At 43.2% G+C, this 18,225-nt stretch overlaps 1 protein-coding gene across 6 annotated transcripts in view; it reads right to left on the reverse strand.

The window, feature by feature from the left end:
* The window catches only part of LOC111960682 (protein Aster-B), a 96,600-nt gene that overhangs the window by 44,402 nt on the left and 33,973 nt on the right, over positions 1-18,225 (reverse strand). The window contains exon 2 of one of the 6 annotated variants that reach the window (XM_070438719.1): positions 16,581-16,624. The exons of the other annotated variants lie outside the window; for them this stretch is intronic. Within the exon in view, the coding sequence (XP_070294820.1) occupies positions 16,581-16,624 (44 nt within the window). The remainder of the gene's footprint in view (positions 1-16,580; positions 16,625-18,225) is intronic. 6 annotated transcript variants of the gene reach the window in all.

The following is an 18,225-nucleotide window of genomic DNA, read 5'->3' on the forward strand; positions in this document are numbered from 1 at the left end:
TTATGAGGGAAACAGAGCGACAGCAAATACTCTGATATATAGTGATGTACATCTATGGGCATCACAATTACAGTGTTGGGCTTCCCGTAAGAGGCCTCTGCCAATCAAATTGACTTCAGGCTTACACAGTAGGATGGACCTTTCGCTGGGGACACACACGGGCAGGCACACACACACACACACACACACACTCTGATGGTATGAGAAAGAAGTATTTGGATGAGTGTGGAGAGAGGAAGCAGGACGTAGATTGCTGAAGCTGCTCCCCCTTTTTTCCTGCCATTCTCTGTAATTCTTCACTAAAAGTATCCGGCAGAGAAGGCGGCGCATAAACAAACACATTCAGAGGAGAGGGTGGAAGGGAGAAGGAAAGGGAGAGGGAAACAGAGTAAGAGAGAGAGAACAATAGAGAGAAAGAAAAAGAGGGAGACACTGAAAGAAAAAGGGAGATAGAGAGAGTGTGGGGCTGCTCTTTTCCTGGCCAATCCTTTCCTAATTTCCTTTCCCCAGATGCTCCACAGAGGCTCCACTGGCCATGTGATCCACCACAGTAACAGTCACTGCAGAGGCTCCACTGGCCATGTGTCACACAGTAACAGTCACTGGCAGAGCTCCACTGGCCATGTGTCCACACGTAACAGTCAACTGCAGAGGCTCCACTGGCCATGTGTCCACAACAGTAACAGTCACTGGCAGAGGCTCCACTGGCCATGTGTCCACACAGTAACAAGTCACTGGCAGAGGCTCCACTGCACGTGTCCACACGTAACAGTCACTGCAGAGGCTCCACTGGCATGTGTCCACACAAGTAACAGTCACTGCGCAGAGGCTCACTGGCCATTGTCCACACAGTAACAGTCACTGGCAGAGGCTCCACTGCCATGTGTCACACAGTAACAGTCACTGCAGAGGCTCCACTGCATTGTCCACACAGTAACAGTCACTGGCAGAAGCTCCACTGCCATGTGTCCACACAGTAACGTCACTGGCAGAGGCTCCACTGCCATGTGTCCACACAGTAACAGTCACTGGCAGAGGCTCCACTGCCATGTGTCCACCACAGTAACAGTCACTGGCAGAGATGCCTCACTGCCATGTTGTCACACAGTAACAGTCAACTGGCAAAGGCTCCCACTGCCATGGTCCACACGTAACAGTCACTGCAGAGCTCCACTCATGTTACCACACGCAGTAACAGTCACTGCCGAGCTCCACTGCTATGTGTCCAGTATTGGACATACAGTGGGGAAAAAAGTATTTAGTCTGCCACCAATTGTGCAAGTTCTCCCACTTAAAAAGATAGAGCCTGTAATTTTATCATAGGTTCACTTCAACTATGACAGACAAAATGAAAAAAAAATCCAGAATCACATGTATTTTTAATGAATTATTTGCAAATTATGTGAAAATAAGTATTTGGTCAATACAAAAGTTTATCTCAATACTTTGTTTATACCCTTTGTTGCAATGACAGAGGTCAAACGTTTCTTGTAATCTCACAAGGTTTTCACACACTTGTCTGTATTTTGGCCCATTCCTCCATGCAGATCTCCTCTAGGCAGTATGTTTTGGGCTGTTACTGGCAACACGGACTTTCAACTCCCTCCAAAGATTTCTATGGGTTGAGATCTGGAGACTGGCTAGCCACCTCCAGGACCTTGAAATGCTCTTACGAAGCCACTCCTTCGTTGCCCGGCGGTGTTGTTTGGATCATTGTCATGCTGAAAGACCCAGCCACGTTTCATCTTCAATGCCCTTTGCTGATGGAAGGAGTTTTCACTCAAAATCTCATGATACATGGCCCATTCATTCTTTCCTTTACACGGATCAGTCGTCCTGGTCCCTTTTCAGAAAACAGCCCCAAAGCATGTTGTTTCCACCCCCATGCTTCACAGTAGGTATGGTGTCTTTGGATGCAACTCAGCATTCTTGTCCTCCAAACACGACGACGTTGAGTTTTACCAAAAGTTCCATTTTGGTTTCATCTGACCATATGACATTCTCCAATCTTCTTCTGGATCATCCAAATGCTCTCTAGCAAACTTCAGACGGGCCTGTACACGTCTGGCACTGCAGGATTTGAGTCCCTGGCGGCGTAGTGTTACTGATGGTAGGCTTTGTTACTTTGGTCCCAGTCTCTGCAGGTCATTCACTAGGCTCCCCAGTGTTTCTGGGATTTTTGCTCACCGTTCTTGTGATCATTTTGACCCCACGGGTGAGATCTTGCGTGGAGCCCCAGACCGAGGGAGATTATCAATGGTCTTGTATGTCTTCCATTTCCTAATAATTGCTCCCAAGTTGATTTCTCAAACCAAGCTGCTTACCTATTGCAAGATTCAGTCTTCCCAGCCTGGTGCAGGTCTACAATTTGTTTCTGTGTCCTTTGACAGCTCTCTTGATCTGCCATAGTGGAGTTTGAGTGTGACTGTCAACCCTGCAGAAACAGTCACTAATAATCGGCAGAACCCAGAAGATGAGGCAGACACAGCAGTACTAGAGATGGTGGTTTAATAAAAGAACAAGRTCTTCAGGCAAAGAATATAAATCCACAACGTCCAAAATAAAGCCAAGAGGCAAAAAATGGATATCTTCCAAAATACAAAGAAAATCCACAAAGTGGTAAGAACAGCAAGGGAAAAAACAAACCTCAAAAGACTAATCCAAAAATACACAAGAACAAAACCAGAGAACCTCTGGAAAATCCAACAAGAGAAAATATATGTTCACAACAAGGCTGGGGCTGGGTGCTAACATACAAACACTGAGCAAAGAACTGAGGAACACACAGGGTTTAAATACCAACAAGGGAACGACACACAGGTGCAAACAATAATAGAGCAAGGAAAAAACAAAAGGTTCAAAAAAGGTGCAATGGGGACATCTAGTGACAAAAACCAGAACAGTCCTGGCCAAAACCTGACAGTGACTGTTTGAGGTTGTGGACAGGTGTCTTTTATACTGATAACAAGTTCAAACAGGTGCCATTAATACAGGTAACGAGTGGAGGACAGAGGAGCCTCTTAAAGAAGAAGTTACAGGTCTGTGAGAGCCAGAAATGTTGCTTGTTTGTAGGTGACCAAATACTTATTTTCCACCATAATTTGCAAATAAATTCATTAAAAATCCTACAATGTGATTTTCTGGATTTTTTCTCTCATTTTGTCTGTCATAGTTGAAGTGTACCTCATCTTTTTAAGTGGGAGAACTTGCACAATTGGTGGCTGACTAAATACTTTTTTGCCCCACTGTACATACCAGGCTCATGCTTAATGAGAGAAAGGTTGTGAATCTCCTTCTCAGGCCATTTCCTCTTACACATTATTGTACACCCACCCACACACATGCATGTAAACAAATAATTTCTTACATTAGAAGTACTATACACACACACACACCAAACATGCACACATGCACGCACACACACAGTCACATGTGTTTACAGCCACTCATACCCTCGATCACAGACACACGCTTAAATAGCAACAACAGCCACATCTGAACATTCCCTTTGATGTAGACACAGTTTTGCCTTACCATGCGAGTTTGAAGCCTTTCATCAGTGCAAAGAGGAGTGTCTGATGGCCATGGCGTCTTCTCGCCACTGTGCTGCATGCTCATACCACGGCATGCTGGGACAGAGGCTGGCCTCCCGTACCCCGAGAAGGAGAGAGGGATAGAGGGAGGAGTGGATGGACAGATCTGCTCCGGTTGAAGCCTGGGTGATGGTGTGCTCCTGTTCTCTCCTCTCGGCTGGGCTCTCTCCCTGGCTAGAGCAGGCTGAGGCTAGGGATCCGCAGTGTTAAGCACTAGTGCCAGTAGTTCTTTCAACAGCCAGTTGTTCTCCAGCTTAACCGAGAGTGAGGTAGACCGTATTGTGTATACATCATGTGGGCTAACTCACCACATAAACAAACATACACTCAAGAGGATGCCAGTCTCCCCTACACTTGCCAGGTTCCTACTGAGCATGCTCCGTTCTGCTCCCTCCCTCCCTCTCCTCCATCCTCCATCCTCTTCCCTCGATGGCTCACTCGCTCTCCTGCATGAACGAGGCTGCATGGTCCTGGAGATATTGCAATCGTTTTACGCTTCCTCGTCAGACCCAGAGGTAATCAGTGTCAGCAGTTTGACCTCTTAATCTATTAATACAAGGCACAGTGTGCACTGAGGTATTCTGTCTGTCTGTCTGTCTGTCTGTCTGTCTGTCTGGACCAGAAGTCCAACTGGGGACATTTTGTTAGTCCCCACAAGGTCAAATTCTATTTCTAGGGGGTTTAGGGTTTTTCGTAAAAAAGCATGCTTCACTCATGCTGCCAAACATACCCTCGTAAAACTGACTRTCCTACCGATCCTTGACTTTGGCGATGTCATTTACAAAATAGCCTCCAACACTCTACTCAGGAAACTGGATGCAGTCTATCACAGTGCCATCCGTTTTGCCAAAGCCAAAGCGACCTGTATGCTCTCGTTGGCTGGCCCTCGCTTCATATTCGTCGCCAAACCCACTGGCTCCAGGTCATCTATAAGTCTTTGCTAGGTAAAGCCCTGCCTTATCTCAGCTCACTGGTCACCATAGCAGCAACCACCCATAGCACGTGCTCCAGCAGGTATATTTCACTGGTCACCCCCAAAGCCAATTCCTCCTTCGGCCGCCTTTCCTTCCAGTTCTCTGCTGCCAATGACTGGAACGAACTGCAAAATTCACTGAAGCTGGAGACTCATATCTCCCTCACTAGCTTTAAGCATCAGCTGTCAGAGCAGCTCACAGATCACTGGACCTGTACATAGCCCATCTATAAATAGCCCATCCAACTACCTCATCCCCATACCGTTAAGTATCTCTACTTGCACACATCTATCACTCCAGTGTTTAATTGCTATATTGTAATTATTTCGCCACTATGGCTTATTTATTGCCTTCCCTCCCTTATCCTACCTCATCTGCACACACTGTATATATACTTTTTCTATTGTATTATGTTTGTTTATTCCATGTGCAACTCTGTGTTGTTGTTTGTGTCGCACTGCTTTGCTAAATCTTGGCCAGGTCGGTGTTGTAAATGAGAACTTGTTCTCAACTAGCCTACCTGGTTAAATAAAGGTGAAATATATATATTTTTAAAGGTTCGAATTAGTGTTAGGATTAGGTTTAGGAGCTAGGGTCAGTTTTAGGGTTAGGTTTAAGGTAAGAGTACGGGTTATGGAAAATAGGATTTTGAATGGGACTGAATTGTGTGTCCCCACAAGGTTAGCTGTACAAGACTGTGTGTGTATGTGTGTGTGTGCTTACATATGGGAACATATTTTGTGAGAGGGTTGACATGTTTTGCCATGGGTTTTGTCATGGATGTTCTTTTCACAACACATTGAGAACATTAAAGGTATTATACATGGGGAGGTGAGGAGGCTATATCACTTCCTGAAGCTACTGGGCATTAGTGTCACCAAGCCCCTTCTCCATGCCCCCTTAAAGACAACACTCTCCAAACACAGTAGGCAACTAAACCACAGGCACTGACTGGGTCAGAGTGCATCACATTCCCCCGTTGGAATCACCTTAGAGGGCACACATTACACCTCATTAAGACAGCTAATGCAGCTATCACTAATGTTAACCACTCTCCATGTCTGTTACCACAACCCAGACCTTTACTGACTCTCTAGCTTATTACACTAGGTAGGTAGAATTACAGCAGAATACATATAACACAAATTCAATCATGTGTATTCATTGTACTAATATATAAGTGGGATTCATTAGGGAATTATGGGGTGAAACAAAGCACTTGTCAACACGGCAGACTAGGCCTACTTAAAATAGTTAAATGACATGTTTTTTCATTTTCATGTCTCTGACACTCCTCGTGCTCTGTGGATGCACCTCCCTCGTGAGAGTGAGTTTAAGAAGCAAGCAAGCGATTTGATAAAGGAAGGAAGGAGGGAGGGACACAGGGTGTGAAAGGAGGGTGAGATCATATTAAAGTTCTGGTGACCAGAATAAGCCTGGCAGAGATCCAACTCAGAGTCAGACCCGTGATAAATCTGCTGCTCCATCCACATCAGCAGAGAGAGAGAGCCTGCTGCTGAGTCACTGTCCCTCACTTCCTTCACTCCCCCCCCCCCCACCCCCCCCCCCCCCCCATTCCGGTGGGCCTGAGAGGGAGACCGAACAGAGGGGCTCACAGAATTATATAAATTACACTCCAAATTGTCAGATTCCAACAAGATGCTGAGCATGCCAAAACATCTTCCAGAGATGTGATAAGACATCTCTAGTCACACTATCACAGACATGAGTTTAGTCACTGTTACTAACCGTCTACCACCCAGTACTCAACCCTGCACCTTAAACACTGCTTCCATATGTACACTGAACAAAAATATAAACGCAACGTGTAAAGTGTTGGACCCATGTTTCATGAGCTGAAACAAAAGATCTCATACATTTTCCATACACACACATTTTCCATACACACATTTCTCTCAAATGTCATGCACAACTTTGTTTACATCCCTTTTAGGGAGAACTTCTCCTTTGCCAAGATAATCCATCCACCTGACAGGTGTCAAGAAACAAGAAACTGATTAAACAGCATGATCATTACACAGTTGCACGTTGTGCTGGGGACAATAAAAGCCCACTCTAAAAAGTTAAGTTTTGTCACACAACATAATGCCACACGTCTCTGGGATGCTTTGGATCGTTCCAGTTTCCACCAATATCCAGCAACCATTGAAGAGGAGTGGAACAACATTCCACAGGCCACAATCAACAGCCTAATAAACTCTATGCGAAGGAGATGTGCATGAGGCAAATGGTGGTCACACCAGATATTGACTGGTTTTCTAATACACACCCCTACCTTTTTTTAAGGTATCTGTGACCAACAGATGCATATCTTTATTCCCAGTCATGTGAAATCCATAGATTAGGGCCTAATGAAACAGTTCATTCAGCCTAATTTACTGCCTTTAAAAAAACATAGCTAATGTGGCTGAATTGCTTAAACAAATGTGGTTTCTACAGACAATTAAGATGTACAAACTACAGCATAAGGGGATGACGTAATTTCGATAAGACATTAGTGAGCGAGCTAGGACGTAGTCAATATAGCTATTTGTTCAGCACTTTTGAAATGTACAGCAACATAATTCAGAACATGGGCCATTCTTACAGTATTCTCCCTGTACACCAAGTCAGAACCGTAGGATAAATAAAGGGGGCATATAAGCAGACAATGAAAGCTCTTATAATATTCAATGATGCCATTTCTCTAAAACAGGTTATAGGCTACATGTGCACCACCAAGTCAGAACAGTAGGCGRAATTAAGAGGGAAGAATTGACCAAATTATTAGGACGAGGCACATGGGCTACTAATAGCGTACTACACAATGTACACTTAGTATTACTTTCTTAGCTACAGTATACATACAGTGGCAAGAAAAAGTATGTSAACCCTTAGGAAATACCTGGATTTCTGCATAAATTGGTCATAAAATTTTATCTGATCATCTAGATCACAACAATAGACAAACACAGTCTGCTTAAACTAATAACACAAACAATTATACGTTTTCTTGTCTTAATTGAACACACCGTGTAAACATTCACAGTGCAGCGTGGGAAAAGTATGTGAACCCATGGTTTTAATAACTGGTTGACCCTCCTTTGGCAGCAATAACCTCAACCAAACGTTTTCTGTAGTTGAGGATCAGACCTGCACAACGGTCAGGAGGAATTTTGGACCATTTCTCTTTACAAAACKGTTTCAGTTCAGCAATATTCTTGGGATGTCTGGTGTGAACTGCTCTCGTGGTCATGCCACAGCATCTCAATCGGGTTGAGGYCAGGACTCTGACTGGGTCACTCCAGAAGGTGTATTTTCTTCTGTTGAAGCCATTCTGTTGTTAATGTACTTCTGTATTTTGGGTTGTTGTCCTGTTGCATCACCCAACTTCTGTTGAGCTTCAATTGGCAGACAGATAGCCTAATATTCTCCTGTAAAATGTCTTGATAAACTTGGGAATTCATTTTTCTGTCAATGATAGCAAGCTGTCCAGGCCCTTAGGCAGCACCAAACCATGATGCTCCCTCCACCATACTTTACAGTTGGGATGAGGATTTGATGTTGATGTGCTGTGCCTTTTTATCTCCACACATAGTGTTGTGTGTTCCTTCCAAACAACTCAACTGTAGTTTCCATCCAGGTGCACTTTTGCAAACTTCAGACGTGCAGCAATGTTTTCTTTTTGGACAGCAGTGGCTTCTTCCGTGGTGTCCTCCCATGAACACCATTCTTGTTTAGTGTTTTACGCATTGTAGACTCGTCAACAGAGATGTTAGCATGTTCCAGAGATTTCTGTAAGTCTTTAGCTGACACTCTAGGATTCTTCTTAACCTCATTGAGCATTCTGTGCTGTGCTCTTGCAGTCATCTTTGCAGGACAGCCACTCCTAGGGAGAGTAGCAACAGTGCTGAACTTTCTCCATKTATAGACAATTTGTCTTACCGTGGACTGATGAACATCAAGGCTTTTAGAGATACTTTTGTAACCCTTTCCAGCTTCATGCAAGTCAACAATTCGTAATCTTAGGTCTTCTGAGATCTCTTTTGTTCGAGGCATGGTTCACATCAGGCAATGCTTCTTGTGAATAGCAAACTCAAATTTTGTGGGTGTTTTTTGTAGGGCAAGGCAGCTTTAACCAACTTCTCCAATCTCGTCTCATTGATTGGACTCCAGGTTARCTGACTCCTGACTCCAATTAGCTTTTGGAGAAGTCATTAGCCTAGGGGTTCACATACTTTTTTCAACCTACACTGTGAATGTTTAAATTATGTTTTCAATATAGACAAGAAAAATACAAGAATTTGTGTGTTATTAGTTTAAGCACACTGTGTTTGTCGATTGTTGTGACTTAGATGAAGATCAGATCAAATTTGATGACCAATTTATGCAGAAATCCAGGTAATTACAAAGGGTTCACATACTTTTTCTTGCTACTGTATCTCCCTGGCATATTACATMATTTATGCAGCAGAATACAATACAATGGAATAAACACATTTTTGGATTCACCTTGTTGTGCTGTGCTCACATTAACAGGTCCTTCGTGGGCAAATTCTGTCATCAAACTTCGTCATCAAAGTCTGGCATTTTCTGAATTTATGGCACTCTCCAGACAACTGGGAACTCGAAAAAAACAAGATGAAATCATGACGACGTCAGTGATCTTCAGGTTGTAGCTCTAGAAAGAGGCCTGGGTTCCAAAGGGTTCACTGACTGAGCTTGGAAAAGAGACCCTTAAACCCAGACTTGGGATCACATAGCCACTCCACTGAATAGCAGGCTAGCGATTGCTTTGCAATGCTAGGGATTGCTTAGCCACTAATATCTTCCAAACCACTCATTGTTGAATTTCTCTTCATTATTTCTCTTCATATGACATGGATTAAAAATAATGTGCCAGTAGATTGTCAACTTGATTTATGATGACTGCTAGCTTGCTAGCTAAGATTTTGAAAGTATGATTTTAAATCCATTTTAGAATAAGGATGTAACGTAACAAAATGTGGAAAAAGTCAAGGGGACTGAATACYTTCCCGAATGCACTGTATTTATATAGTGTATTGTAGGTATTACTGTACTGTTGGAGCTAGGAACATAACAATTTCGCTATATAAAATCTGCATCAAATATGTACGCAATCAATAAAATGTCATTTGATTTGACAAAGCATGGACAAAATACATTGTCTATAGCTTCAGTGCCAGTCCTGACCCTCCTTGTGTGCTATAGCTGATGAGAAAGGATAGAACAGTGGAGGGGGCATCGACTCAGATTAACTCGCACAGCAGGACAATACATTACTCCATACCCAGTTCCTTTATGGAATACCAAAGAGAAAGATGAACCACTACCAAAGAGACGTATACTTGAGGTCTGAGATGTTTTCCCAGATAAACGATACCCAGAGGCACTGGGCTCCACAGTAACAGAGTGACACAAACGACCACAATGTCTTCCACTCCACATGATGTTTCTGGAAACCAGCAGAATTTTCAGCAATGACACGACACTTTTCTCTTGCCCAGTGTCTTTGTGTCAAATGAACATAGTTATTGTGTCCTGCCTGTGAAGAACGCTTCCATGAACCAATAATGACGCAAAACCTCTTGTTGCTCTAACGATGTCATCAGACTAATGAATGTAATCAACTGCACTGGCCATCTATGGGCATTGAGGAGGTAGCTCAGGTGGCCTTTTACAGTATGATGTTTTTAGGATGTTGTGTCTAGTTTTCTGCATGTTGTTGGGCTAAGTCAGTGCTTACTATAACTGGTTTAATATTTATTCATTTATTTTCACTAGTTAGTTTTATCCAGTGACTGTTCTTTTGATGTTGAGATGATTTCAGCCCTTGCTGTTCTTCTGCACTGTACAGAATGCAACAGGAGGATGCTGTGGAGGTTTGTCTTTGAGGCTGAGCTCCAGCGTAGTAGCAGGTGGGTGCTGAATGGACAGCTCCCTGTAGGAGAGAAAGCCTGTCTCCCTGTAGGCGAGAAAAGCCTGTCTCCTGTAGGAGAGAAAGCCTGTCCTCCTGTGGAGAGAAAGCCTTACCTTAACCAAACCCTTAACCTAATTTAAAACAAATCTGAAATGAAATAGCCCTCCACTGAATAGCAGGCTTTGCTTAGCCACTAATTCTTCCAAACCACTCATTGTTAAATTTCTCTTCATTATTTCTCTTCATATGACAAGGATTAAAAATAATGTGCCAGTAGATTGTCAACTTGATTTATGATGACGGCTAGCTTGCTAGCTAAGATTTTGAAAGTATGATTTTAAATCCATTTTCGAATTTTTACCTTTATTTAACTAGGCAAGTCAGTTAAGAACAAATTCTTACTTTCAATGACGGCCTAGGAACAGTGGGTTAACTGCCTTGTTCAGGGGCAGAACGACAGATTTTGTACCTTGTCAGCTCGGGGATTCAATCTTGCAACCTTTTGGTTACTAGTCCAACGCTCTAACCACTAGGCTACGCTGCCGCCCCAGAATAAGGATGTAACATAACAAAATGTGGAAAAAGTCAAGGGGACTGAATACTTTCCCGAATGCACTGTATTTATATTCCGGAGTCTGACACGGCTCGTTCTAATATTTCTAAATTCCTTTATTTTTCTTTTGGGGATTTGAGTGTATTGTAGGTATTACTGTACTGTTGGAGCTAGGAACATAATCATTTCGCTATATAAAATCTGCAACAATTATGTACGCAATCAACAAAATGTCATTTGATTTGACAAAGCATGGACAAAATACATTGTCTATAGCTTCAGTGCCAGTCCTGACCCTCCTTGTGTGCTATAGCTGATGCAGAAGGATAGAACAGTGAGGGGGCCATCAACTCAGATTAACTCACACAGCAGGACAATACATTACTCATACCCAGTTCCTTTATAGAATACCAAAGAGAAAGATGAACCACTACCAAAGACATTGTGATGAATGGACAGCTCCCTGTAGGAGAGAAAGCCTGTCAGGCGGGCAAGATTATAAGGAGACTACTGACCTGCAAACGATCTAACCTAACCTTACCTTAACCAAACCCTTAACCTAATTTAAAAACAAATCTGAAATATAATATGGGTTTGCAGGTTGGAGTGTCCGTATAGCCTTTTCCTTGTCAGGCAGCTGGGACAGATTTGTCCGTCTCTCATCAACACCCACTGCTGACTGCACTACACCAGCAGCAACACTGACTATTAAAGGTTTGTGCCATTAAATAACCTCTATCACAGGAATTTAGAATTATAATTATGTCAGTAGAAAGAAAAATGGTATGCATTTTTTAAAATATATATACTGTATATATATATTTTTTAAAGAACAGCAATGTCAGCTTGTAGTGGCTGTAGATCAGGACATACATTTGTAGTTTCAGTATATCTCTTACATTTATTATGTCATCTCAGTACATTTATTATGTCTTCTCAGTACATTTTATTATGTCATCTCCAAGTACAATTTATTATGTCTTCTCAGTACATTTATTATGTCTTCTCAGTACATTTATTATGTCTTCTCAGTACATTTATTATGTCTTCTCAGTACATTTATTATGTCATCTCAGTACATTTATTATGTCATCTCAGTACATTTATTATGTCACTGTTATGCGAGTCAGCAGCAAGACACTCACATGATTTGTGTAACTATTTCAAATGTCCCGAGTCCAAATCCAGCCCAGACTTTTTATTTGTTCCTAAGAATAGTATTTCTAGCTAATCTGCATTAATTCCACACTGTGGTGTGGTGTGTGGGATGGGATGTCTATTTTCTTCTGTCAGGCAGGCCAGAGATCCTATTGTGCTGCCTGCTGGGAGTCTCTCCCTAGGACCATATTTATGGTCACAGTTTTTTTCAGACACGTATAGGTTGACCACTGCCAGCCAATCAGACTACTATGGGCGATCAGGTGACTGAGTGCTGTCACATTTGTTTACCGTCAGACCGACCAGGGAAAATGTGTCCACGCTCGCCAATGCCAACCCCACAGTCGCACATGGCCAATGAGTAGGGACACAGAGCTGTAATGGCCCTACTGTCACAACCACGCACACCTGATGTAATCCACATGGACAATCTAACACACATACAGTTCAAGAGTTTAAATACTATGGGATTAGCCAGCCCAGACATAACCAAAACACCACAGGGCAGAAACAATGGCCAAGTCAAGGAAACACTTTTCTCAAAAGTTAAAAGAGAGATCTGATCATGCTCTGGCTCCACCATAAATAAAATCACAAAGTACATTAAAGCACTCATTAAAAACACAGCCGCTTCCTGCTTCTGCCGCAGCAAGGGAAGCAGGACCAAAATAGACAGGCTCTCACACCAAATCCCCAACACACAGAATTAATACCAGAACAAAAAAAGGAGAGGAGAGGGGTGGGCCAGGGAACAGACTGTTTGGATGCATAAAGAAACCAATAGACTCCAACATAGCCAGTCGAGTAAAAACATTTACGTTTCCAGACACCATGACTGACAAAGGAACTCTTGCTGTCTGTTGACTGTGATGACGGACAGAGAAAGAGAAAACAGACTTGATGCGAGTGCAACAGGGTATCAAACACACCTCTGTTAGTGCGTGGTGGGGTCAAATGGAGGGGATAGTAAGTGATGTGACAATGACAAACAACTTGTAGGTTGTAGTGAACAGGAGCAGTGTTCTGCCACAGTGAGAGATGGGTTGTGCTATCCGGGAACCTTGGAACATCCCTACCCTAAACCCTAACCCCTACCATAACCTTAAGCATAACCCTTACCTTACCCTAACCTTAACCCCTTACCTTAATAATTTATAATTTTTACTAAAATGGGGGTAAAGTCAGAGTTGGGACATCTCAAGGATCTCACTTAGACTTTCCRTGAGAGATGTGCTCCTGTACCCTTACAGTATATCAATGACTCAACCCAAGATGGGCCCTGAATGCTAAAAGTAGTGGCAGCTGTGTTAGCTCCAGGAAGGGATGTCATATGGTGTGGTGAGGACTGGAGGATTGTGTTCTGCTCTCTTCAGGTTTAGTCAGCATTCTATTCTATTCTGTATGGCTGTGACCTCACTGGTGATGCTCACAGGCTATGTGGACAGTCTCCCAGGGCCTGTCTGTACTACAGTATTGTATTTACAGTACTGTACCCACTACTTGTCCCTAACTTCGTCCTTCAATACTTGACTTATTCATCTCTGCAGTGGACATACAGGTAACTGCCAAAACAAAGTATATTGAAAGCAGGTGCTTCCACACAGGTGTGGTTCTTGAGTTAATTAAGCAATTAATACATCACATCATGCTTAGAGTCATGTAGAAAAATAACCAGTTGCCCATTATTTTGGCTACAAGAGGAGATCTCAGTGACTTTGAAAGAGGGGTCTCAAATGAGCATAGATGGTTTAAAGTGTGTGTGTGTGTGTGTGTGTGTGTGTGTGTGTGTGTGTGTGTGTGTGTGTGTGTGTGTGTGTGTGTGTGTGTGTGTGTGTGTGTGTGTGTGTGTGTGTGTGAGCCACCAGATCACAACCCAATCATACACTTATGGTAGATTCTGGAGTGGCGCCTGAGACAGTGTTTTCCACCACCATCAACAAAACACCAAATTATGGAATGTATCGTGGAACAATGGTGTCGCATCCCTCCAATAGAGTTTCAGACAATTGTAGAATCTATGCCAAGGTGCATTGACACTGTTCTGGTGGATCTGGTGGCTCGTGGTGACCATACGCCCTATTAAGACACTTTATGTTGGTGTTTCCTTTATTTTGGCAGTTACCTGCACATATGAGCCAGGTTATCGTTACTCATTGTATATTTATTCCTTTTTCCATTTTTCTCTCTGAATTGTTGGGAAGGGCCTGTAAGTAAACATTTCACTGTTAGTCTACACCTGTTGTTTACTAATCATGTGACAAATAAAATGTGATTTGATTGTGCCTTTCTTCTAATAAAGCTGGGAAACATAGCACCAGACGGACATTATTAATACTCACCCCTACTCTTTAATACAAAAAAAAAGTCAATTGCACATTGGAGTATTAAATCCTTTCCAAATGGATAAAACTGTACACAACAGTGATGCTTGCTGTGCTGAGTGTAGTCACAGCATCATGACGTAACCTTTACCCTCTATTCTCATAACAACTGAATGCCCATGTGCATGCATGGTGAGATCAACTTCAGCTTCAGGCCTCTTTTCTGTTTATAGCTCTGTGTTCAGATGCAAACCACTGGAGGTTTGCATCTGAACTGGAGGTGTCCTTACAAACCCGTATCCTTACAAACCCGTATCCTTACAAACCCGTATCCTTACAAACCCGTATCCTTACAAACCACACTTCCTGGTGGAGGAAGGTATTATTAAGGTCGAGGCTGCGTGACCAGATCGAACTACCCGTCCCCCCAGGACACCTCTTCCCCATAGCTAAACGTGTTACTTTACGCACCACATTCTTCACCCTCCCTATTTCTTCACGATTCCCACTTCACTCACCCTCTTCTAAACCTTTCCTATCAGTGACACATGACGATTTACATCTCTGCCTCATATTTCTGAACAGCTGAAATAAAAACCTTGAGGAGATACGAACAAACATTCCAAGAGCAAAACAAACATTCTGTATTTTTCCAGACCCCAGAAAGAATACTCTGTTGCAATAGAGATGAATGGGACGCATCACTATCAAAGTCAGGAGTAATTTGCCTGCTGTTTGAAGGCCATATGTGGACCTTGCCTGCTGTTTTCATTCAAACACACACACACACACACACCTTTTCATCAGTTTACTGTTGGTTGTCATGCCACAAAACCCCACAAGACATTCAAGGATGGAACTTGAGTTATTTTGAGCTGAGCAGATGATCCACGCCACTCACTGTGAAAAAGCAGCATCTTTTAACAAACTTCCACAAAACAGCCTTGCAGCCCCAAACATCTCATTCCAGAAACCTACAAAGAGATAGAAAACATCCTTCTACAATCCCACCTCAGATAATGAAAATAATTGANACACACACACACACACACACACACACACACACACAAAGGCTTTTTCATCTGTTTACTGTTAGTTGTCATGCCACAAAACCCCACAAGGCATTCAAGGATGGCACTTGAGCTATTTTGAGCTGAGCAGATGATCCACGCCACTCACTATGAAAAAGCAGCATCATTTACCAAAGCTTCCAGAAAACAGCCTTGCACGCCCAAACTTCACATTCCAAAAACCTACAAAGAGATAGAGTACATCCTCTACAATCCGACCTCAGGGGATGAATTGATGGAAAGCTGAGATTACATCATCATCAGGTCGTGTACCACAGTGTACTCTGATGGACATCAGAAACTGACACAAACAACACATATTACATAGCTCTGCTTGCGTAATCTCAGAGGTGATCTATTACCCCAATGGTTTGACATATTTGGTTGCGTTTCCTTGTTTGACAAATCCACCGGTACAATTGGAGTGGGGCGAATGCACCAATGCAACTCAGGTAAAGCTGTTAAAATACATCTAGCCTGGATCTAGTTTTAGGATACAGCTATCCTGTTCCTTAGGGACATACAATACAGTACAGTAGTGGGCCACCTCTGGATCAGCTAACCAGGGTGACTGTGCAGACAGTACAGTGCAGTGCAGAGCACACTGGAGCCATGGTGACTGTCCCTATACAATACAATGCTGACAGAGACCTGATAGACCATGTGCTTGCAGGAAACGACAAGTGGCAGCAACTCTAGTACAGTATTTAATGAGACTGTGATATGTGAAGACTGACGAGCCATTGGGTCAACACAGTGCCAGGGCAGTCAGGGCATTCACACCCTATGGAGAGTGCCCCCTCTGGTGGTATTCCTGAATATAGTTACAGCTGAGTGAAGTGTTTTATCTGGGTAGGATATACATTATAAGCAGTACAGTATGAATGGTGCAATATTAAAGGCTTTGATTTGAGTGTTTTTAAACAAACTACAGTACTTGTGTCTGTTTATTGAATACAGTATATCCTACCTTTGTGGTCTCCATATCAGTTTCTTCCACTTCCTCTGCTTGGCCTATCAGTAGAGAAGAAGGTGTGAGACTTTAATATGGCTGAGGAAACAAGACATGGGGTTGCACACAGGAGAATTACCATGATGCCTAACTCCAAGCATGCCACCGGGCGGGGGTGGGAGCACTGTGAGAGCTCTGTCAGTTCACCACAGCCCACTGGCGGGGAGTCAGTATCTGTATACCTGGTCCTCTGAGGAACAACATACAGCAGAACCCCCATTATCAAAGGAGGCCCAGGCTAGCAGACGCCTGAGGATATGAACATTGTCCCTGTCTGGCTTTGCTCAACGTGATGAAGAGCAGCATGATCTTTCAATGCTGAGGATGATGCGTGCTCTGTTCTGCTATTATCATATTATTATAAAGAGTRTGTGTGGAGAGTGGCATAAGAGAAAGACAGGCTTCATTCAGATTACAATAATAGAGTCAACTCTGTGATATCTACTTAGGCTAGGATAACTCTATTATTTTGATCTAACTCATTTAGAGCTACTGGTTTACCAAGGGATGGTGAAAATGTTAAACCCATATAGGGGGAAAGCCCTGCCTCTCTCCAGTGCCCACTGACTACAGGGAACACAGACAAAACAATCAYCCAAGGCCATGGAGTGATGATGTGCGTGGGAGGCCAGTGGCTCATCTTCCAGGCCCCTCTCTTCCACCAGTGACTCAACATGCAGCCCTGTGCCCACCTCCTATGAATCACTCTGTTCGGCGGCCCTTAGTTCATTCTATCAATTCATATCCTCAGAGGGTGAGAGTCTTACATTACTGGATTCCACTCACTAGGCAGACTCATAACTTCCCACTCTCTCACTTATGTGTGAAAGTGGGCTTCCCGGCACCCATTAAAGTGGTTCCCTGAGCTTGGCTGGCTGATGATTTTCCCTCAAACCCACGCTTGTTATTTAAGGCTGAATTCATTCATCTGAATTCTTTACAGAAAAAAATCTTACATTTGGCTCAATTTTCCTGAGAGATATTGTTAAATTTGGTGGCTTCAAACAGATTACATATTCTACCATCTGCTTTGGTTGATCTGTCTCTCCATACCCTCACAGCTCCCTCTGACAAGTGCCAGACCTCCAGGACTTTCATCCCACGAGTAGGCAGAGTGACAGAGACCCATGCCCTCAGAGAGCTGGCCCCTCTGGGGTAGTGACATTGAACCAGGGTCTTCCTATCTCCCCACCCCTGGGCTAGAGGTGGACTGCCCTAGATTGATTAATATATGGCACCTTTAGGCCAGCTTGGGAGAAATCTATCACGTCTGGACAGATAGGATACAGATCACACCTCTTGATTTATGCAGTCTTGGAGAGACCTCCCAAAAAGAGGGATGGGATGAAGAAGAGAGGGATATTTTTTTAAATTAATTTAGGTTCTGCATGTCCTCTTTGAACACATCTGCCAGTCGACAGTTCTCTGTAGTTCTGCAGTATCCCTGGTAAGTTACCCACGTGGGCCTGCAGCGTTTTCATCACCAGCCCACCGCTACTCCACAATTAAGGATCTAACTTAATTACCTAACTGGGTATTGGACAGATGGACTCTGCTCATAATGATGGGTACATGAGTGCTTGTACGCAGTACAATTAGCATT

The sequence above is a fragment of the Salvelinus sp. IW2-2015 genome, linkage group LG4p (genome assembly GCF_002910315.2).
Source record: "Salvelinus sp. IW2-2015 linkage group LG4p, ASM291031v2, whole genome shotgun sequence".
Lineage (NCBI taxonomy): Eukaryota > Metazoa > Chordata > Actinopteri > Salmoniformes > Salmonidae > Salvelinus > Salvelinus sp. IW2-2015.